The following is a 24,302-nucleotide window of genomic DNA, read 5'->3' on the forward strand; positions in this document are numbered from 1 at the left end:
TTTTCTTAGAGAAGATAAGCCTGAGGTAACATCTATCACTTTTCATTTCAGGAAGCACTGCAAAACAATTTTGTAAAGCATTTCATAGAAAGTAATTTGGATATCAACATGGAAAAACTCCTCAAAAAAATGAAAGCATATGGTGCGTATCTGAAAGTACAATTAATGATTAGCTTTGTTAGACTTCAACTTAGAACTACATTTAGTTGAAATTGAATATTTTACTTACATCAGTGATACTTGAGTAAAGCAATAAGAGACTTTACCTTCTTGAGTTAGTCTCAAATGTAATTGTCTGTTTTCTTTTGCATGACTGGATAATTTGAATTTCAAATATTGAAACAATATTGGTAACAAGTCAGAAGTGGGAAAGCGCCATGGGAGAGTCTCAAACATATCATACATACTTAAACGGCCACAGTAGCCACAGTTACATTAGGTAGAAGTATATTTTTGTAGTAAATTTTGAAAGAAAAAAATAGAAAATGAGATTGGATGCAGTGTGTTTGATCAAAAACAATCTGTATTTGTTTTCTGTTTATTCAGAATCAGTTTTGTGGGGTGTCCTTGAGCCTCAGAAAAGCCTGTGAGAGGGTTATAACCAGGGAGCTGCACTGTCAGTAGGAAGCAGCCTGGGTCAGTCCCAGCCCTGGGGATGGGAATGGTGCTGAGGGCAGGACACCATCCCGTGGGAAGCAGTGCGGGCCCAGGTCCACAGTCAGCTGTGAAATGGTGGGAGCTGCAGCCTGGAGCAGGACCAGGCCCCGTGCCAGCTCTGTGCAGCTCTAGTGGGAAAGGAGTGGCCCTGATTCACTGATCTGCCTGGCAGCCTCCCCCTGGGCACAGCCATCCCTGGCTGCTCCTTTTCTGCGATGATAGTGACCCCTGGCAGGAAAACAGAGACCCTCCAGGGTTAGATAGACAGCCCAAGGGAGATGGTTCCAAATGGAGGAGAAGGGGAATTATTATTTTGACTGATTTGGGGTATTTGAGGATTTAAGTAGGAGAAGAGAAAGGATTATGCTGTAAATTTATGTTACTTAATGATTTTATAAGAATTTGATAGCTGAAAAAAATTCAGTATATCCAGGTTTTAGCAAGGTAGGTGCACGATCATTAAAATGCTCGCCAGCATGTTCCAGGAGGAAAACTCTGTACTGAAGAAGATTCCAGTGTCACTTGAGAAAAGTTCATGATTTTGAGAATCAGAAAGAGACAAAAGTGGGATAAAATGCAATAACAGACAGTGTGACATCATAGACAAAGGGAGCAGAGTACTTCCCAGAGCAGGATTGAGGTAGAAAGGACAGATCTGTGTGGTTTCAGGTCAGTGCCTGTTAGGATCATTTATGAGCCAAACAGAAATCTGTTCCAGTCACTTTCTGGAGGAGGGCAGTGATGAACTCTCAGGCACCCCCACAGAGGAACTTCGTGACCCTCGTTGCTTTGAAAAAATTGACTTTACAGAAATGTAAGTCATTAATTCTGCTTTACAGTCAAAGAGTTAAGCCTACAGCTAAAATAAATACATGCACCTGAAATACAATTTTACTGTTTTTCAGAATCTGCCTCTAGGCAGGGGATGGACAAAACCCATGGAGGCGCCTGAGAGCTTGTAAATGAAGTGTGCTCTCAGTCTTAACTTGTACTACTGCCCTGAGCTGGTGCAGTCGTAGTTGGTGTGAGCTGGTGTGGCTTTTCTTTAGCAGACAGCTGGTGAGATTTAGTAGAAATTGGCATTAGTTTGAAGGCTTTCTTTGAAGATTGGGACTTCCTGTGCACTCTTTCAGTAAGAAAAATGGCAAATGGCATCCGGAATTCAGACTGGAAAGAATCTGGGCTCTGTGTCCTGCTTAGGCAAGGAACTCAAATTCAAATCTGCTTTGTCTTCAGATGATTTTCTTGAGCAGTGAATGGCCGGCTAGTCTGGATTGGGCACAGCTCACCACTTGAGGTGAAGATGGATCATAATGCAGCTAAAAACCAAGCTTACACAATCAGAATGTTGGAAAGATAGGATGGAGGAAAGAACAAGTCTCTTAAGATTCAGGGAGTGCTGGAAACCTAGCTATCTAAATCTATTTGTTGAGTAATAGCTGGATTTTGTTTGTGTGGACCTAACACTGAGAACTACAAGATAGGTTGTGGACAAACAATATTCATTAAATAGATATCATGATCTCTGGAATTATCAGATCCATCTTCACTGACGCAGACAACATCAAAGAAATCTGTACCTGTGTTTCTCAAGCTATAGCTTTTTAACAGAACTAAGGACATTTAATAATATGTAATAAATGTTTAATAGTTTGGATGGTCAAGACAAAGTATGGTTTGAGTGGCTTGTGAAACTAGGATTTCCTTATTTTAAGGGACTACAATTGGTAAAATTAGCATCATATAAAAACTGAAAATCGATAGGGGCTATAGATCACAAGAGCATTTATGCCTCTGTGAAACTGATCTCTCCAAAGCACCAGAGCACTCCTCTGCATTTATTATGCCTCTTTGTATAGATTCATTTGGTTGTTTTACTTCTTGAAAAATGATATGCACTCTTATTTCCATCTTAGCTTGTGTACTCTTTGTTTATTTTATTGGACCATAATCATGTCTAACTTAACTGTAAACCTGTTCTTATGTTTGTTTTTAAAAATTTTCATTAATCTTATATTGCATCAGCTGTCCAGTCCTGTAATTACCTTGCTTGCATCCAGTTAAAGCCTTGAATATATCCATGTTAATGGTTTTACCACTCACAATCTTTTTAATTTTCATTCAAAGCTCCAGCTTTCTAAAATCTCCTGATCTCTGTGATTATGTCTTCTAACTAAAGCAAATATCTTTTATCACATCTATACTCACATACAGATGACTTTTAATTATCCTCAAATACAAAGTCCTTGTCTTGGTATCGTTTTTAATTTCTCTACAATGATATAAAAAATGTTAACAGACTTAGTGGTGGATTTTTCTGTGCTACTCCTGCTGTAAAGTGTCATGGACAGAGTGGATAGATGTAGACCTCTTCCAATGTCTCTATAAAATCATCATATTGCAAGACCTTGCAAGGTTATCAATTTCTAAAACTGTTTAGAAGAAGTACTGTGTCATGTTTACTCAGGTGGAGCAAGGTAAATATTTAGGCTGAAGGCTAAAAAGCCTGTGTTTTTCTTTTTAATCCCTTTACTTTGTAAGATAGCTGTATGTGGGCAAGGCAATTGTTTTTCTCTATGCTTGCTTCGCAGCCCAGCAACTTGGAATAATTTCCTACTGATCTTATATAAACCCTGACCCACCAGCACTTGTGAGCTCCTTGCTGGGCACAGTCCTTACAAACCCTCAGGAAGATCTGGGAGACAATTGTGCTGCAAGTTCCTCTTTTAAATTCTTACTTGCTGAGTCTCTCTCTTGTTCCTCTTCTGTGATTTCTTCCAGATATGAATTTTCTTTTTTCACTGTCAAGGGCTCTCCTTACAGAGGGAAACATGTGACACTGTGTATAACAGCCGGGAAAGTAAAAAACAAGACCAAAACCAGCAGCTTTCCTGTGTGCTACCCCTCTGCTGCCCTCATTGTAATGATGTAGTTTTGTGGGTATCTATAACGCAGGGAACAAACAGCTGTAGTGCCATCACTGAAAACTCTGTCACCACCCAAATCTTCTGATACCTAGAGACTTTCTTCTAATTTCTGACCAAAATTTATTTATTCCTGATTTAATCTAATTTATTCTTCCAGCAACTTTTTATTTTTACTTAAACAGCACTTCTACCCAATGGTTTTACATAAACCATTTGTATTTTCTCCCAGTTACTTAATGATAGGTTAAACAAGCTGAGTGAAAGATGAGGGCTGACTTCATGTTTTAACGAAATATGAAGATAATAGTGAACACAGATTTGCCAAGTTTTTCTTTCATAATAGTGACATTTATAAATGGGAAAAACAAGGTCTTCAACTCTATAGATCTTGATTTTTAAACACTCATGTAGATTGCATTTTTTCATGTATATGTTATTTCTATGATGGAGAACAGAAGTACATTAAGACAATATTTTTTCCACATATATTTATGTATACCACGCTCCAAGCCAACAGCAATATGGATGTTATTTCTTACACTAAAATATTCAACAATTTAACTCATGAGAGAAGCTTTTCTTAGCTAATTATTGATTTCAAATTAAGGTCTTGTGTGTGTATATATCACTCAATGATAGAATGCTTTCAGTAGGAGGGGACCTTAAGAACGATATAGTTCCCTTCCCTCTGCCCCGGGCCACCTTCTGCTAGACCAGGTTGATCAGAGCCCCATCCAGCCTTGCCTTGAACATTTCCAGGCTTGGGGCATTCACAGCTTCTCTGGTGAACCTGTTCCAATCTAAACCTACTCTCTTACAGCTTAAAGCCATTCCCTCTTGTCCTACTAGTATATGCCCTTGCAAAAAGTCTGTCCCCAGCTTTATTGTAGGCCCCCTTCAGGCCACATTAAGATCTGGAAGGTGCTATGAGATCTGTCTGGATCTTTCTGTTCTCCAGGTGGAGCAACCCCAACCCTCTCAGCTTCTCTTCATACAAAATAATGCATGTAGGGTTCTGTATAAATACATACACATATAAAAAAATGTATATGAAAACCCTGCCATTCAGGCTTAATGTTAGGAATATTCTCTCTAATGCTGTAAAAAAAAAAAAGGGGCAGCATGGGTGTTTCCTTTCTTGTCCTCCTCAAGGATAGCCATAAATAAGATGTTTATTATCTCTATTCTGTTCTGGTTTCTCTCAACCTATGAATTCACCTTGTCATTGTTTGCCTATCTTTTGAATTTTAGACTGTCAGTTCCTCTGCTTTTTCTCCTTGTGCACTTTACCCTTCTCACTGTTAACCAGGCTTCTTCTTCAGACTGCTTCATACATTTTCCACTTATCTGCCTTTCTATTGTAATATTTCCTGTGCTGATGCTGAGTCATGTCTATGATCCGGGATTTGTCTGTCACCACTCTTATCATAGGAGATCATCACCTATCCTTTTTAAAAGATTGTATCTTCAATTGAGTGTTGAAAAATTTAAGATGGAAAATTGTGCTGAACATTTTATAGCCTTGTTTATTACTCGAGAAATTCAGATATTTTATTAAATCTAGATAGCCTGTTTCTAGCTCATGCTATCCTTATGATTATTCTCTCAAACACAAGGATATAGCATTATCCCTACATTTTCTACCAATGAATGAAGATCTGAATTCCTCCAAAGGCTGTTTTTAGAAATCAGGTTTTGATTGAGGTAATTGCTCCTCCTGGATCCCTAGTAAAAATGAAGGGATTATTAGGCTTTTTTTCAGATTCTTTTAAATGTAGGACTCCTGTCAAAATGCTTATGCTCTATTTAGCATGGTTTTTGAAATATTCACAATATCAAGGAGAAAAGAACTAAATATTATGTTGCTAAATGAGAGATTAATATGTATTATGATATCTGAAGTTCAGCAATTCCTTTGTATTTGTGGGAGTAGCTATGGAAATGTAAGAAATGGTTCAAGGGTGTGGGCTCTTTTTAGGACTTTGCTAGAATTTGTTACATTTTTATTCCTCTGAAATGGAAGGAAAGAGTAGCTGAGGCCTTGTAAAAGCCACTGAAACATGAACTGCACTTCCACAAGTTCACGCAAAAATTCCTATTTCTTTTAATTTTTTTTTTTTAAGTAAAATGAGTATTTACTCTTATAGGATGTACAAGTGACAACACACCTTTCTGTTCTGATCATTAAAACTAAGCAAGTTCAATTTGTTCCCTCATCTTAGAAACTATGACGAGCAAGATGCTTAACAGCTCAGCAAGTAAACAGATTGACCTGTTGACACAGCTTGTTGTGAATATATCTTCCTGCGTGTTACTGGACCGGTTCCAACCTTTTGACTCTATAGAGAAATTGGAGGAGAAGGCTCATGAACTCATGCAGGAAAATAATCTTTTGGCTAGTAAGTACCATATGTGAAATGTATTTTTACAGAAAATTTCAGACTTTGTATTTGTTGTCTGTGTTTATTGATAAGGTAGGTAAAGGTCACACAGTTTCAAAGAACACATTAAATCACATATAATACAGTCAACATAAAGCATATTTGAATGCTGTAATGTAAGCTGAAAAGACTAATTATATTGTTTTAACTGTGGAATGGCCAAATGAATGAATCTTATTCGTATCAAAATGTTTAAAAGAATGGTCATAAATATTTAAAGAAGAAAAAGATAAAAAAAATGTGGAATATTGAGGAAACGTAACAAGATGCCAAGGTTATCTAGTTTACTTCCTTTCAAAATATATTTTTTCTATTCTTGACTTTTCAAAAAGGAGGAAAGGAAGGGGATTTTTTAAGATTTACTCTTAAACCAACCCCTCAGAGAAATTTGCTTGTTTATTCAGAGTAAATAAGTTCTTAAGGAATTATTTTCTTCCTTGGGATTATGCTTTTTTTCCTGCATTATTATGCTTATTGCTGAGAATCAATTAATTTTACAATAGATTTTAAAAGGCAAAAATTCTTATCCCTTAACATATCCTCTTGTCTTGCAGAAAATGTTGTAGATTGCATGTAGTATTTCCAAAATAGAGGCCTCCTTAAGTCTATAAAAAGTGTTCCACAACATTTTCCCTCTGTCTTTTTGGATTTTTTTTGTCCCCCTTATGCCTGTAAAGTGTATAACAGAAGACATGAGAAAGCACTTGTTAAGAAGCAAACCGTTCAGTCTGGAATCTCATGCTTGTTTTGTGATCTGCACAGTACCCTGGCAATTTCCACCCTCTATCAATATGAAACAAACAGGCTATACCTTGAGACAAGGAAAATTTTTTGGAGTGCTTTGGAGAAGGCAAACTATTTGTCTCTCTAAGGAAAGAAACAGACAGATAAGTCTTGGCCCTCAGAAAACTGAATGATCAAATTATAGTTTCATTTTTCTTCCACTTACCTAGGGAAGGGTCATATTCTAAGTCAAGACATTTTGTGTATTTTTCAGTACTTTGGCCTTATTATCTCCTCATGTTATTAGACATCAAGAAGATGGAGTTCTAAGGAACGTAATATGTCCAACATGTCAATGTTATATGCTCTGATGTAGGCATACATTGCTTTCCAATGAAAGATGTTAAACTGGAATTGAATTTTCCTTTCTTTTTTGTGGTCTTCAGAGCCTTCATAGCTTCATGGAATGTCTTAGAAAATCAACTGTTTGTGTAAATGGAAAAATGAGATCAGGTTTGCAGTAAAGTATTCTGTTGAATTTGCAGGCAGTCTCGACATAGGAAGAGATGAGAATCTTAACTTCATGTTTCACAAGGCTGATTTATTATTTTATGATATATATTATATTAAAAGAAAATTATATATTAGAACTATACTAAAAGAATAGAAGAAAAGATTTCATCAGAAGGCTAGCAAGGAATAGAAAGGAATGATAATAAAATCTTGTGACTGCTCACAGCCTCGACACAGGTGGCTGTCATTGGCCATCAAGTAAAAACAATTTCACATGCTGGGTAAACAATTCTCCAAATCACATTCCAAAACAGCAAAACATGGAGAAGCTGAAGCTTCTTAGCTTCTCAGGAGAAAAGATCCTAACAAAAGAATTTTTCATAAAACATGTCTGCGACAGTATTCTGTATTTTATTATATTTCAGAGAACCAGCTGGTAGGTAAGATATCTCTTCCTTTTCCCAAGGAAGAAAAGGGCAACATTTAGCATTTATCAGGAAATCCTAAAAAGTCTGGATAACACAAAAAGAGAACGCAAGCAGTTTCATGAATTTGGCTTCATCTTTACAGCTACATATTATGCTTTCATCGGTTTGGTTGGGGTTTCCTTTCCTTTATACAGGGCTAGAGAAAAAAAACATGCAAATTCTGCTGTGCTAGACTAGAACTTCTGCAATTGACTTGAATATTAATATCAGAATAAATTTTAGTGGGTTGGTGCTGTTTACTTTGTCATCTGCTTATGAAAGCTGTTGATGCTTTGATGCACACATTTTATGGCTGCTGCTTCTGCTGTGGAACTGATATCAGTCCTCCAAAAAGGGCTAAATGTGGATGCAAAGAAAAAACTGCAGCTCAGAAAAAGACAAATCACCTCAGATAAAAATGATTTTTACGAACCCATTTATCATGTGAATCATCTTTTACATTTCATATTCATGAAAGTGAAAAATGTGTCTCTGAAACCTGCCATTTTTGGGCTTGGAATCAAGAAAGTTTGGAGGCCTGCTGTGACAGATTAATGCATCCTATATCACATGATAATTAGCCATGAGTTAGCTATGGAAATAGCATAAATTATATAAGCTTAATTATGAAGCTTCCTTTCTTCTCATGTCAGGTATCATCTTCAGTACACCAGAGGACAAGAAGCAAGATTCTAGCAATCTCCTTCCAAGACACATTTCATATACAATTAGAACTAGTGTTCTCTACAGCATGAGAACAGATTTGATTAAAAATCCAACATGGAAATCCCATCCCCACAAGTTGCCAGCTGATGGGTTTAAATACAACCATGTCTTCATTCCTCTTCAAGATATGATTGAAAGGGCAATTATTTCAGCACAGACTGGGACAGACACCTCAGAGACAGCAATTCAGGTGCAAGCCATGCCTTACCCTTGCCACACCAGTGATCTGTAAGTAAAATTTCAGCTTTTAAATTTGATGATTATCCTTGTTAGATTAGTTCTAGAGAACTTGGAATCCTAGTATGTTCCCACTTTTCAGCGGGTGAATATATATCTCTGCACAGTCTTGACCAAGTACATCCAATGCCAGAGTATTACAGCATAGCAATTACTGCCCAGCAGCTGTGTTTAACATAACATGTTGAACAATGTTTGTCTGGCAAAAAACCCCTTACAAAATGCTTGCAGCCATAGTGCGGAGTAGTCTGCTGGACAGTGGCTGTGTCAACATAGTGTGCAATTAAATTATTGTAAGAGATCCCTTTTAAATCTGTAGTTGTCCTGTACACAAACTTTAATTGGTTGCTTGAAGGGTGAAGTTGATGAAGCAAAAGTGTAGGGTTGTTCTCTGTAAAATCATCAAAACATCCCAACTATTAGATTTAAAAATTAGGCAGTGGTAACTAATTTGTTAAAGTGGAGTAAAAATTGACTGAGTCATGTTATTCCTCGATGTCCAAATATATTATTTTGCCATTGACACAAATCTGAATTTTGTTTGGCTTTGAATGGAGCCCTAAAGAGTAATTATATCAGCTGTATGGTATAAAATACTATAATATATAAAATTAGTACAATAATATTGTACCAGTGCATGCATTTATCTTGTTACATTAAAAAAAAAGTAATTCTAACCAGATGAGGAATAAATTTTATTGTTCATGTCAGATGTTATTTTGAGAACAGTTCCAGTATTAACCCATTAACATTCTGCTAGAAAATAATTTACCTTTGTGGGCTGACAACTCTTCATATTTGTTCTTTCATAGATTCTTGAACAACATAGGGTTTTTTTTCCCACTTATGATGATGTTAACATGGATGGTTTCAGTTGCTGGTATGGTTCGTAAGCTGGTTTATGAAAGAGAAATTCATCTTGAAGAGGTAAGAGGCAAATTAACCTCTGAAAAGAAAATTTATTAATTTAGGTGCACTGAAATACAAAATTTGTGAGGTACTTTTAAGTACTCATAATTCAGATGGCTTTGTTTTCACTTGTTTCCTCTGGGCAGTAGGCTCTAGTTCTAACTGCCAACTCAGTTTCAAAACATTATTTGAGCATCAGTATGCAAATATTGTCCATGAGACAAAAAGCAACAAGCAAAAGTTGAAGCTGGAAAGTGTTATTTGGGAAGGCGTTGTGATTAGAATGATTTTTGTTTTGGATTCTTTTTCATATTTTGCTCTATGTAGTCAGCAATGATAAAACTACCTAAAATAAGTTAAGGGTTTGTTATAAACTGTGTAATTATCAGAAATAATTGCCTGCCAAAAAAAGGGAGGCAATTATTTGCTCCTATCAACAGCTAGTCTTCACAGGTGCTAAGCATTTGGAAGGACAGGGTCCTTGTGATATGTTTTATATAGGGATAAATACACTTTTTAAAGCAATACACTGATTTCATTGTATCAGCCCAATTACTGCTTGAGTATAATTTTTAATTTAGGGAATTATTAAGGAATTATCTAATTTCTCTAATCATTCTGTTGTAAGGTAAACTTTTTTAATGCTCCAAAATATTAAATCACCTTAATATTAATTTTGAAGGTCTTATGAGAACAGCTTCAAAAGTTTTATTAGCTTGTATCCAAAAGCACATTTTTAGAAAAAGAGGGATGTACTTCATACCTGGCTAATTTTTTATTTGCCAGGTAATACATAAAGGTTACAAACTGTATACCTCTTTCAGAAGAGTAACAGGCTGAGAAAAAAATATTTGTATATATATTGCTATGGATATTCTCAGTACTTTTTAGATTATAAAAAGGCAAAATCCTAGCTGGAAGAATCAGTAATATGACATCTGTTTTTAAAACCCTATGCAAAAGAGAGTTTAGGTTAGCATGGTGATTCCTTGTGCTTATGTGTGATAATCTCAGAGCCCGCCCTGCTCAATAACATGTCTGATCCAGGAGAGAGCACAGCACAAGGGCAAAGAAACAAGAAATTTGAGGGGAAGATGAAATCCTTTGGGAAGATGGTAGTGTCTCAGTGACAAAATGTTTTGCTTAAAAAGGAAAAAGGAAAAGGAAGTTTTTTTCCTGACTTCAGCTCTCTATGCTCTGTTGTCCTGCAGTATATGAAGACAATGGGTGTGTATCCAGCCATTCATTTCTTTGCTTGGTTTTTGGAGAATGTCATTGTGCTCACAGTAAGCAGCTGTGCTCTGGCCATCATTTTGAAAGCAAGTGGTATCTTTGCTTATAGCAATGGCTTCCTTATCTACCTTTTTCTCCTGGAATTTGGAGTTACAGTCATCATGTTAAGCTACTTTTTGGGAGCGTTCTTCAGCAGCGCCGATACAGCAGCTCTGTGTGCCAGCCTTGTTTACATGATCAGCTTTTTACCCTACATAGTTTTGTTGGTCTTGCAGAACCAGCTGAGTTTCACCAACCAGATTATAATGGTAAACATTTCTTCTTTTCTAATTTTTCTCCTCCAACTACGCTGTGAATTTCTATAGTTTCAAAACTTCAGACCATAATGTATTTCTTTTTTCCCACGTTTCTGTTTGCTTTTATGATTATTGGAAATAAATCACACTAATAAATCTCCAACTGAGAAAATATTTAGAAAGTAGAAAGGAGTGAAAAATAATGTGCCAGAGCAATTTTGTAAATCTACAGAAAATATCAGGAAGTTGCATTCCTTATACTCATGAGTTCTCTTAATGTCTTGACTTCAAAATATTTGTAACATTGGTGAATTTTCAAGATCAGCTGATGACATTTCACTTCTCAAAGTTGTTATTTGTTTGGAAAAAAACTAGTAAATCATTTCCTGTTAATATAATTTGAGAATATATCAGAAATTTGTCCAACCATCTAATCTGAGGTATGTGTTTCTCTGATGTAGGTTCTTTCAAGTCCTTTCCTGTTCTATGTATTCTATAGCCTGTTTTATGTCTTTGTACTGTCCTAAAATACCACATCCCTGAATGTGACATCAAGTATCACCATCATATAAAGAAAACCATATTTCGCACATTATGGCTTCACTATTTCAAAATAACCCACTAAATTAGGCTGGTGGAATGATTAATACATTGTTAAAAAATGCTCATTTTTTCAGTGTCATTTGGTCAGATAAAATAACACTTTCCAGCATTAATAACTAGGTCAGTGGAGCTCTGTTAGGTGGAGCAAATACTACTAAGGTTTGTCGGGAAGTATGGTTAAAACATAAAATTAAATAGCAACCATTAGCCTGTGTGGAGGAAAAATAAGGTCTACTTAGTTTGTGCTTGATTTTAGTATCACAATATATTTTATTTCATGGAACTTGTTAAGAGCATGTTTTTATTTGATGTTCACATACTCTTTCTCCTCTGATGTTGCAGTGTCTTCTGTCTACAACTGCCTTTGGGCAAGGAATATTTTTCATTACATATTTTGAGGGCCAAGAAATAGGTAAGGTCTTTGGTTAGGAGAAAAGCTTTGTAATTATTATTTCAAAAACTAGAGTTGAAAATGTTTTTCAATCTGTTCTGAAAAAATCTCTAATAAATTAATAAGCTGGATAAAGTTCAGGTATATTAATGGATGCAATCCTTTTCTTTTTACTGTTATGGCAAGAACAATATACATGACAGTGGATGTTTCAAATTACTGAAAAATTGTCATAATGGTACAACAGTTTTTAAGAGTGGAAGAGACAGTTGCAGAATATATTACTTAAATTTCCCACCAGACGCTTCATCAAAATTACTCATCTTTATTGAAGGAAGGGCAAAATGTGTTTTGGGAGAAACAACTTTCCTTGACAATTGTGGAAAAAGAATTGTAGAAGCAATATCGTGATCCACTGTGCTGCAAACAAAGTAGCATTTGCAGTTTAAAAAATGCAATTTTAAAAATAAATTTACAACTTTGTTACTCTTGTTTTCCATTTAGCAGAATGGTAGCTTTCTGTAGCAGTAGTGTTTGCACCTTCTTTTTTCCTTTAGTGTCTTCTGCAATGTAATAATCTTATGAATCAATTATTCAGTGAGTTCATTCATGTTTACTTCTAAATGCAGTAAATGTACACTATGCTTCTTAGTTAGAATTCACAGATTTAACTCTCCAGATTTAGCATTATAGAAATTACATTAAACTTTGTGTAATCCTTTTCTTTATATTAGCAGAGTGGCTTAGAGACTGATTCATTTTGTCAGTGTTGTAGTTCTTTTTCTTTTGCCAAATTAAGGGCCAGCTAAAACTTCATAAACAACCCTTTCAACATCTTCTCTACATTTTCCCAGCAGCAGTGTCACCTGCTATTCTAAACACAGGCTTGTAGAGGCATAGAAATTTTTTTCTGTTCATTAGGATTACTGTTATTAGCTATGGTTTGTCTTGTGCCAGTGCTTAAAGGCCCAGAAGTTGATGTGTTTGTGATCTTTAATGCTGTGTTGATCTAGCTTTGACCTTTAAAAAAATCATTATTATTACTACCAGGAATTCAGTGGGATAATGTGCACCAGTCAACGGCACAAGGAGGATACATGACCTTTGGATGGATGTGCTGGATGATGTTCTTTGACTCCATTTTATATTTTGTTGGTGGCTGGTATTTCAGCAATATTTTTCCTGGTAAGACCATGGGCTTGTTCTTATTTCGTGTTTTTGAAGAATTTATTTAATATTATTCATCCATTAATGTCTTCACAATGTAAACATTCAGTCACCATAAGAAACACTTATTGTGGCATTGTCTTTCTTGGTTTCATGCAAATAAAACAAAAATATGTATTTTTCTGAGTTATGGTTCTGTTGTGCAAAACTGTCTGACTTTCTTTAGGGACTGGGAAACAACATCTTCCTAAATACATGAATACTGAGTAGTGCTAACACATGGACTAGAATTTGTAGCCAGACATGAAATATCTTTTGTTTGCTGATGGGTAGGACAAATATTTGATAGAATTAGGAATTTATTGGATCTTTGCAGTAAGAGAGCTTAGTCTAGAAGCAAAATTTCCTGGAAAAATGGTGAATCTCCTCTCAGTACTTGGGCTGAAACCCATGAACAACAGCATGTTTTCAGATCAAAAAAACTTCAGACGGCACAGTCACTGTATCTTGTTCCCAATCAGTCCATGGTCCAGTGTATAGAGAAAACAAATTCATTTTCAAGTATATTTTCAGAAAGTAGTGGTGTGGTTATTTAAATTTTTTCATTAACCAAGTTTTATAAGTCTTATTGAGTTGATTGATGTATTTTTAATCATGGCCTCATGACTCACTGTATGTTTTACCTTTCCTCTGATGATTTACCTTTCCTCTGATTTGCATATGTCGCTTTTTCTTCTGGCTACTTTATATTTCTTTGTTTATTAAATTAAAATTAAATTTTGCCTTGAAAGATAGGGGTGAGTGGAATATGCAATTGAATTTAAAAAAACTTTATCTTCAATTGACACTTGCACTTCAGTGTCCACGTAATGACACTCCAAGCAGAGAGAGTGTGTATTATGTGATGGGTAAGTAATGCCAGAAAAGATCAGGCACTGCCAAAGATTAGTTTGTACACAGGATTGTGTTTTTGCCCTTTTTGTTTATGTGCCACAATAAGTGTTTCTTTTGGTGGCTGATTTGGTTGATAGTTGCAGATATTAATGGAAGAACTGGTGCAATGGACTATTTTTATAATTTAAAAAAAGGCTCTTTCTCTTGGCATGCTATTTGGTGAATTTTCTTCCCTATGGGTTGCAAGATTATTATAGGTCTATGATTCTGTTACACTTTGAAGCTGATTTGGAGGTGGGGTAAAACATCAGTGAGGCTTGATTATTTTATGGAAGGACCTGGTTTTATGACCAAATGACTTTTTTACACTTTATTAAAATTTTTAAGTAAAGAAATGTATTGGGGCTAATTAAATGGCGTAACTGACTCATTGTAAGCAATAATAGGACATTTTAGTCTACAAACAGATGCAAAATGACTATAAATTTTTCAACAGTTTATATCATAATTCTAACATAGGAAAATTTGGGTTGAAGAACCGGTGGTGCTTTCCCTTTACTGTTTCCTACTGGAAGAACCTGTGTGGTACAGAGAGAAGCAAGAGACATTATCTGAATTCTAATATGTTTTTCTTCAATGAAAACTTCCAAGAAAAAGGTTTGTAGTAATAGAATTTGAACAATGGTTTTTTTTTCTGAATGATATGCTAGTCATAGTTAATCTGCTTTTATCATTGCTTGGTCCTGTATTATATGTTTAGATCTTTTCCCTTTCTCTCTTTCATTATGTAGTATATACTGTGAATATTATATAGTAAGTGTTTCATTTTGCTACCCCCTGTAATGATTGATTTATTTTGTGAAAACTATTGAACAGAAATATTTAAGCAAACTCTTTGAAAGATGTAAAATAAGTATCTCTTGGGTTCATCCTCTCCCAGTGTATTGCCACTTTGGATTGTTTGGATCTTTTGGAAGCCACTGAACCCTTTCGTACTCTCAATGAATCCCAAACGTGCCGGACTTTATTAAATTTTTTAAAAATTTGCTTCTTGTTTCAGTGGAAAAATTAACTTTGTTCATTTCTTTACCTTCTGTTTCTAATGTCCCTCTTCTATAATCACTGTTCTTTCTGTCTCTACTTCTTAGCCTAGAAAGCCTTTGTCTAGAAAGCTGCTATTGTAACTAATTTTTTTTCAGCCTCGAGATAATTTCACTGCTCTTCTACATATGTTCACTTACTTACAATTCATTCAGATTTTTTTACCTTTTCCTCTCTCTCCAGTCCCTTTGAGCACAATCCCACATTTAATTTAGGTTTTGGAAATGAAGGAGTAAGTCACTCTCACCTGCTTTCCATCTTGGGCCTTAGAACAACATGATGGGTTGTTGTACTTATTTTGGGAGTTACAATATCTTAGAAATTATTCAGTTGTCTGCAGCATAGGTGAAGAAGATGCACTTTTACATACAGGTGTCTCCTAGATTGGAGAAGACTTCAAAATGTCTTGAGGTTCATTTTTAACACCTGTGGAAAAATTAGTTGTATGAGTTTTGTCTGAATTTCTGCAATTTGGAACCACTCCATTTTGTTAAGACAATTGTGTTTGGTCCTTACATAAAATGAAAATTTCCAGTGTTTCCTTCTGGGTTCAGCACATAATGTGCAGAAAACAAAGACATAAACTTCTCTGCCTGACCAGTTTTAGTGTGGTTTCTGGCTCAAGTTATTCAAGTGATTTCCTCATGTCATGTGGTTGAAAGCAAATTGTGTGTGAATGGTAGCACTGTCTGCAGCAAAGGAGCTTGCTGTCCTTTAAAAGAATTGTGTGCTATTGTACTGACAATGGGATAAATGCAGCCACAAAGAATTTTCTAGGAACAGCAAAGTGACTTGTTTCCAGGCAATTTCTTCCCTTGTTCCATACAGCACAGGTAAGGGGCTGGTCCCAGGGGCACGGAGGAAATTTAGGAAATCAGAGGTGTGTGAGGGAAGAGCTGGGAGTGTAGGTCCTACCAGCTGGAACTACAGCTGCAGCAGGGCTGGCTGTGACCAGGGTGCTGTGCTCCCTCTTGGAGATCCCCTTTGGAGAAATCCCAGGGTAATCAGTTTAGTGCTTGCAAGCAACTTGGAGCCCTCCCTCTTGAGTTTTCCCTGAGCTGCACTGTCTGAGACCCCTCTGCACTTGAAAGCTTTTTTGTTAATTTGAAGGAAGGAAATTTAGGGAACAGCAGAAAGGTTCCTAGAAGAGAGGTGCATGGGTGGGAGATCTCAGTAGTGTCACAACTGCTGGTAGTACCTTGCTAGCAAGCGACCTCAAGTTTAGAATGAATTTTTGACAGAAGCTTAAAATTGAGTGTGAAAGCAGCAAAACAACTTCTTCAATCACCGTGTGAACAAACTAATCTTTGAACTAATTATGTTTTTCTTTAAATTTATAATTTGATTTATATTATTCAAGCTTTTCATGTAGAGGATAATTCTCTGTTCTTGTAATGTTTGCACCTTATTTACGTAAAAGTATTGCAAATAATATAACTATAAGCCATAAATATCTTATGTGTATGTATATGCAAAAGAATAATTCTCTCTTCTCATAATTCTCAGGCATAACATTTGTTTCTTTGGACCAACATTCCAATCTGGCTTGCCTTAGCTTAAAAATAAAATAAACCCACTCACTGCCAGATCTCTAAGTAGTAATGAGTCAATAAAATATTAAACATGAATAATGTAATGGGGCTGCTGGTTGACTGTGCTGGAAAGTAGTGCAAACCTGACATGGAAAGGAAGGCAACTTCATTGGTGTCAGATGGCACCTCAATTTCCTGAGGATGTTACCTCACAGCAAGAAGACTGTTGGATACCTGCTTGCCTTGAGCACCTTGAATTACGCTCGGACTAGGCTGCTCCTCTGCATAGTTTCAGAGATCTGTTTTGCTTGGTTGACTGAGGGGAATTGAGAAGATTAACTGCCTGTGCCTGTGAATGTTATGTCAATGTTGTGTGCCTAAAACTGGATGACATATATGAAGTAGCTTACACAGTTAGAACATTCTAATGCTTATAGGCATAAAAAAAATCAAGTCATGTTGTATTTTTTTACTAGAAATAAAATATAGCAACTATTTTATGACTTTATAAAGACATATGTAGACATACACATAACTCGGCGTAACAAATGGGCCAAATTCTTAGCAAATATAAATTGTCATGGTACCTTTCATTTCAGAGTAGTTTGTGTCAGTTCAGTCAATTAGAACATCTGTTCTAGGCCATGGTAAATGGTAGCAGAAGTTATTTTGTTATTCCTTTTATGCACAAACACATTTTTAGATACAGCAACGTGCTCGTTCTGCTGCTCTTCCCCACACAGACCCCGCAGCTCAAGGCTGGAAAGTCCCTTGCACTGAAGGAGGCTCCACCATTGGTGTTGTGCTGCTGTCCCTCACCAAAGAGCATGTGGATGGTCAGAAGGCTGCTGTTAAAGATCTCAACCTCACTTTCCATAAGGGCCAGATAACAGCTCTCCTGGGACCGAATGGAGCTGGAAAGACAACAGTTATGTAAGCCTGACTTTTAATACTATTACTCTGATCTCAGCAATGCTTTTTCAGTTTGAAATTTTGTGAACTCTTTGCTGTGCTTCCCCCACCCCCCCCAATAAATATTTGATAAACTCCCCAAAGCACATGGAAAGTGAAGGTTGCATATCTACGACAAAAGGAATGTAATGAGTAGAGAACGGAGTCCTCTGTGCCACTAGAACCATAATGTGATATCCCAGGAACAGCTTAAGCAGGACTTGGGCATGTCTGGATGGAGAGTTGAACACATCTTGAAGGAGTGTTCTTTTTTGGAATTTTGTGGTGTTTTTGTCCCTAGAAGTTGCAGGGGATTTCTTTCTTGGCAGTTGATCAAAAATTTAAGCAATAAAATGAGAAATGACCTTAAAAAATGTCTCAACTAAGAAGCTTATGTTTCTACCTTTCTGTTAGCTATAATCAGCTTTCGTCAAGCCAGTGACACAGGATGGGACCTAACTGGGGATACTCCTCACAGAATACCCATGTGGAAAAGGAAACAATCACCTGTTTGATTTGACTGGGGAAAAAAAAAAGATTATGCTCTGGAAGAAGGGAAATTAAGAACTCTTGAGATCATGTTCAAAAAACAAAACAAAAAGCACACCAACAAACAAACCAACCAAAAAAATCCCCAAACCTAAAAAGCCACCAAAAGAAAAAAGTAGCTAAATCCAAACCCAAAACATTAGTCATGTCTCTATAATTATACTTGATTGAATTGGTGTTGCTTTAAGGATGCCTCAGGATATCTAAATGATGAGCTCATTGCATGTTATCTTGCTGATTTTTTATTTTCTTTCCTAATATCAGATCTCTGTTGACTGGTCTGTATCCACCAAGCTCTGGCACCATTATTGTTGACGGGAAGGACATACGGACGGAGCTGGCTGCCATCAGGACAGAGCTGGGTGTTTGTCCCCAGTACGACGTCCTGTTCAACACGCTGACGGTGCGAGAGCATCTCCTGCTTTATGGGTCCGTGAAGGCACCCGCGTGGACAAAAGAACAGTTGGATGAACAAGTCAGTGGGTGAGTTTTCCTTCCTTTCCTTGAAATCTGTCAAGTAAATTGGTAGTGACTGCTGCAAGCCACCCAAATAAAAAAGAGAAAATACAAAACTTACGAGGGAAAAACAATGGAAGATGCAGGGTTTTGTGAGTTTTTGTCACATTTCATGTTCTGTAATCATGACTTGAAAATAAATTTCCTAGACTCTAACTATTACATGAATATATTTGTATAGGGAACTGTCACTCTTTCAAAACCTGGTATACACAACCATCAAATAATGATGTTTTCACTGGAGTGGAGGTGCTTAGCCTTGTAAAAGTTGCAGGGGTTCCACCTTATGCTGTCTGCCTTACCTCTATCCTTGACGGAGAAGCAGATAGAAAGAAAACTGCTCTGCTTACCCCGAGTTTTTAAATAAATCAACAAAATGACTTTATACATTTCTTATCCTCTATTCCTTCACTTGCAGCAGAAGGAAATTTAGAAAACCAGGAAATCCAGGTAAAGGCAGTGACTGCTACAATATTTTTCAATAAGCCACCTCGTTTCCTTTGCCACATCCAGCTTCAAATATTTTTAATAAATGATGAGGTTTAAAAATGAAAAACACAATAGCAAAAATAAGTCAGAGCTCTGACGTAAACTCTGAGGATTTGCCACTTGTCAGGTGATAAACATTTACTAGTATTTTTGTGCTGATACTTCTTCAATATAGGACTAGATGTTAATTTTTCCTAGTGTTTATAAAGTAACTAGTAAACTGTACAAGCTGAGATCTGGTTCATTAATAGCAAACTGCATTTGTTCTACTTCAGAAATAAAATATATGCTTTTCAAACGGTGTGGCAGTGTTAATAGTTTGTGTTTACCTTCTGATTCATGCTAGACTCTGCGAAACACTAGGCATTTCCATGCTTCAATGGAAAAAAATGTCAAGCTGATGGGACTCTTCCTTAAGTGTACAATCAGGCATATGCAGAGGCATTTGTGGCAAAGTGGCTTTCCTGTTTGGTAGCAGTCATAAAATCCTGTTACTTTTAAATTTGAATCTGAACAAACTCAGGTGTTGACACCCTGTTCTCTCCAGAAACAGCAGAAGGAATTCTCTAGAACCACAGAGAAAAAACAAATTTAGTAAATGGTTTAAAATTGATGCAAAATAACATTCTGTATCTTAATGTACCTAGTCTGCTGAGTTGTAATCCTAGCAGCAGCCTGTCATACTAATGGCACATGAGAACACTCAGAACTCTGCAGGCCTTGCTACTAAGAAAAATTATTTTTAAAGACAACAAATGCTTCAAAAGACTTAAGAGAAATTAGAAAAGCAACAAAAGAATGAAGCAAAAGCTTTTTATTAGCTAAAAAAGCAGGCTTCTAAAGAGATTAAGAATAATTTTTCTCACTATATATCTATAGAACAGCTGTTAAAATGTGTTTTCTTAAAAATGAGATTCTCTCAGGGTAAATGGCATTGCTTACAGACTGCATACTCACTGAAATGATTCAGGAGTTTAACTTAGGACTGTTGAGCCTTCTATGTCTTTCTTGCCAAGCTGATAGCAGCTGAAAGCTCTTAGGTCAGTGACTGTATGCTCAGCGTGATGAAAAATAAGTTAAAGGTCTTATAGTGTTGCCTTTATTAATCATGTTTCCATACCATGCTCAGATGCAAGACCAACATCTTGCAAGGGCGAGGGCTGAATTGGAAACATGTGTAAGATATCTCCCAGTCTTTAACATAGGAATTAGATTAAATTTGATTAGATAGTATTATTCTACCCAGGGATCTCTAATCAGTTTATTTCCCAAAACTAGGAGTCTTTATCATTATTTAGTGGGGCAATAATCTGTAGTTTGCTGAAGTAGTTGGAAAAATTAGTATTAATTTTATTATCTTTAATTTAAAATTTTCCTTTAAAATATCATTTAAAATCTGTGCATCTGAGGATGATAAGCTTCTATGCTTTGTAGGTAGATATTTTTTTTCCTATTTGTTTTTGATACCAAAGTATATCATCAGACAGAGATAGTGATTTTATCGCTTTCCTTTTACAATGACTTTTCAGTACTTGTTCTCTGAGTGGGCAGAAAGTGACTAGAAAAGCATTTTCAAAATTGGTCCTATTTCTGTATTCCTATTTCAGAGCTCTGGAAGATGTGGATTTATGCCAGCATCAGTACAAACCTGTTGGAGCCCTTTCTGGGGGAATGAAAAGGAGGTTGTCAATTGCCATCTCCTTTATTGGAAACTCAAAGACAGTTGTTCTGGATGAGCCCACCAGTGGAGTAGATCCATGTTCTCGCCGTAGTATCTGGGATGTTCTTCTGAAGTACAAAGCCGGTACAAAGTTTATGTGCATTGTTTGCTTCTTATTTTCTTTTCTGGATTTTTTTTTCCAATAAATTTAAACTGGATAGTCAAAGTGTAGTCAAAATATTATCGGAAACGGAATACATTAATTTCTGAGGAAACATTAAGTTGCTCTTGGTAACTTTAAGGCAAGTCAAATGGTATTACAAGAGTTATCTGCTATTGCACAGAAAGAGACCCAATCTTAAAGACTGAGCTTAGTCCTAAGTCCTGTCCTGAAGTTTCTCCCCTTTCTTCGGCTTCCCAAAATTACCTTCAGATTTCCATTTCCTATTTTGCATATACCTGTACATAGAGGCTTATATACTTCTAATTAAAATATATTCATCATCAGTCTGCTACACTAATTCTAAAATTGATTGTGGGAAGCAAACTCTTCAGCTAGTGAGCACTCAATTAGCTGTAATAACTCATGTTGAGTGATCCATTGAGAGACACTGCTGCGATGTCATTTTAAGGAATTTCTTAAGCTTTTAAAACAGCCGGAGGTTCTAAAGCCTTAATACTCTTTGCTATGGATAAAACAGGGCAAAGTAAGTTTAGAACTGAATGTAACTCAATCTGTGATTCTGACAGCATATTTCGTTTGTGTAGTTAAGATTTTAAAGAGTCCTGAAAATATGTTTCCCTAAGGCTAAAGGACCTTTGTGGGGGGTTCTCTAGAAACGAGGTTTTGTGGACATGTACCAATCTTTGCCATACAGGTTGCACTCTGATCTTTACCACTCACCATCTCGACGAGGCTGAGGTGCTCAGTGATCGCATTGCCATCCTGCAGCGAGGCCAGCTGAGGTGCTGTGGCTCTCCCTCTTATCTGAGGGAGACATATGGCCAGGGACACAGTCTGACACTCATAAAAAAGGTAAGTTAAAAATGTGCTGTACTGAACTGGAGAGTCCCTGCCAAGTACATTTTAAGGGAGATGTATGTTCCTGCCAGCAAGTAATATGTTTAGTAAAATGATTATTAGAGAATGAGCAAAACATGTTTTTGTTGGCTTCCTTGGTTGTTTTGGGTGGATGGTATAATTATTGCTATTTAGATGGACACAATGGCATCTTTGAAAATGGTATCAGTATTTAGCTGAAAATGGGCTTGTCTCACTGTCCTTTATTCCTGGGAGGTAGTCTCTTATCCCAACTGTGATGCAGTTTCATCAGTGGAAATTTTCCTGCATGAATTCTAATATTGAGACCAATACTTCTGGTAATATTTATTTTTTTTCTGCATGATTATCTTTTTTTCTTTATAGCCCTCTGTGTTTGAAATCCAGGACCCTGAGCACATTGTTCAGGTCACTTCTCTGGTACAGACCCACATTCCAGAAGCCTTCTTGAAAGATAACAGTGGAACTGAGCTGACCTATGTGATCCCAGAAAGGGCAGATAAGACCTCTTTTAAAGGTCTTTTCCAAGCTTTAGATCAAAGCCTTCAGCATCTACATGTGACTGGCTATGGCATTTCTGACACAACTTTGGAAGAGGTACTTGTAGTTTTTCTGTGTAATGACATTTTCTTGGTTAGAGAATCTTGATTGTGTCTTTTATGTTGCACAATTTCTTGTGAGAAGCACATTTTCAAAAAAACTTGAAAACAAGCACAAGCAAACAAACAAAACCTCCCAAATCAGGTAAAATCTGCACTGTATGGTTTTACTTTGCTGTTAATTTCAGCACCCACTCCACTATGGCACATTTTTTTCTTTTAAGAATCTAATGTGAAGACTGATGAACTGCGTAACCCTTTAATGTTTTTTTCTGCATTAACTTAAGGGAAATGTAATGTGTCACTGACTTTGAGAAGCAGTGTTGTCCTAAGCCCATAGCATTGGAACAAGCTTTGGGCTTTCAAGTCTGGTGATGCAGCTCAGGAGGATCTTTGGACTAAAAAAAAAGAAAATGCCAAGAATACATTTCAACTTACTAGTTCTGAAGCTTAGGACTTAGCCAAACTGTGTGATGAAATACCTAAAGAATATTTTCTGTGTGTACTGGGAGACAAAATCTTTGATATATGTATACATCAACAAAATATTTTCATATACGTATACGTCAACATATACACACACATATATGTACATGTATGTGTGTGTATATACTAAAAGGATCAAGGGAAGAGAGTCTGTTATGCATCCTCATAATTCTAAATTTAGCTCAGTGTAAATAGCCATGTCAGCAAGAAGATATTTCCCCTGGACTCTTTTTATCACATCTATTATTTCTAAAAAACAAGGTTCCCTAAACCACCGCTATCCAAGTACTGTACTATAGATCCTTTAGAAATAATTTTTTTTCACTTCAAGTGATGATAGGAGACTAATGTCTCCTATCATACTTACTTTGCAAGTTTAATAAACATTTTATTTAATGTTATGAAGTAAATGAGATTCCTGCAATACAATTCTATGAGGCAAGCAAAAAAAGATTATAAAGTTTTTATTTTCATATAGAAGATGGATGATTAACAGGGTACAAAGAATAATATTGTTCACTGCAAAAAAATTATAGATTTGGAGGTAATGTATATATTAAGAATACTTTTGGGTTCCATCCCCATGAGATAACACAGGACTTTCCAGAACTGACATGTATAAAGTAAATGTGAAGTTGTCATGGATATGAGGAAGATTCCTCAGTGAGCTGAATCTGTGACTCAGTGGAGAGCTTGCTTTTGGCTGTTTTGTGAAGGGGAAGTTTAAAACATCTTTAAATGTGGTATTGGATATTAATGTATCATTCTTCAGCTTGAAGATTTAATGCATTGATTTGGGTTGATTTCTGTTATCTCTGAATCCTCATCATTAGTTGTCATTACAACCTCAATTCTCTATTATCTTATCTAAAGCCTTTTTGCATTGGCAACTAAAAGGATAGCATATAATAACACTATTTAGTCTATTCAAGCAATTCAATCTGGAAACAAAGAGCCTTGGTCTTAAAGAAAGAAATGTATTATAATCTTTTTATCCTTTTTTTTGTTCTCTTATACACTCACTGTTATTGTTTTTAATTCTGAGGGACACTCACACTCTCTAAAAATCCTATTCAGTGAGGGAAAATGGACTTCCATTCATATTTCAATGGACTCTTGAGGTGCTAACAAATCAGTTTCTGACACCTTTAAATCTCACTAATATTATATTTGCT

At 36.2% G+C, this 24,302-nt stretch overlaps 1 protein-coding gene across 1 annotated transcript in view; it reads left to right on the forward strand.

The window, feature by feature from the left end:
• ABCA13 (ATP binding cassette subfamily A member 13) overlaps nucleotides 1-24,302 on the forward strand; it is a 175,708-nt gene that overhangs the window by 60,205 nt on the left and 91,201 nt on the right. Inside the window, exons 23-35 of the mRNA XM_058813952.1 lie at nucleotides 52-142; nucleotides 5,807-5,983; nucleotides 8,382-8,682; nucleotides 9,504-9,618; nucleotides 10,812-11,141; nucleotides 12,075-12,144; nucleotides 13,174-13,308; nucleotides 14,704-14,841; nucleotides 17,561-17,750; nucleotides 18,582-18,800; nucleotides 20,930-21,126; nucleotides 21,861-22,018; nucleotides 22,409-22,639. Coding sequence (XP_058669935.1) covers nucleotides 52-142; nucleotides 5,807-5,983; nucleotides 8,382-8,682; nucleotides 9,504-9,618; nucleotides 10,812-11,141; nucleotides 12,075-12,144; nucleotides 13,174-13,308; nucleotides 14,704-14,841; nucleotides 17,561-17,750; nucleotides 18,582-18,800; nucleotides 20,930-21,126; nucleotides 21,861-22,018; nucleotides 22,409-22,639 — 2,352 coding nt within the window. The remainder of the gene's footprint in view (nucleotides 1-51; nucleotides 143-5,806; nucleotides 5,984-8,381; nucleotides 8,683-9,503; nucleotides 9,619-10,811; nucleotides 11,142-12,074; nucleotides 12,145-13,173; nucleotides 13,309-14,703; nucleotides 14,842-17,560; nucleotides 17,751-18,581; nucleotides 18,801-20,929; nucleotides 21,127-21,860; nucleotides 22,019-22,408; nucleotides 22,640-24,302) is intronic.

The sequence above is a fragment of the Ammospiza caudacuta genome, chromosome 1 (assembly GCF_027887145.1).
Source record: "Ammospiza caudacuta isolate bAmmCau1 chromosome 1, bAmmCau1.pri, whole genome shotgun sequence".
Lineage (NCBI taxonomy): Eukaryota > Metazoa > Chordata > Aves > Passeriformes > Passerellidae > Ammospiza > Ammospiza caudacuta.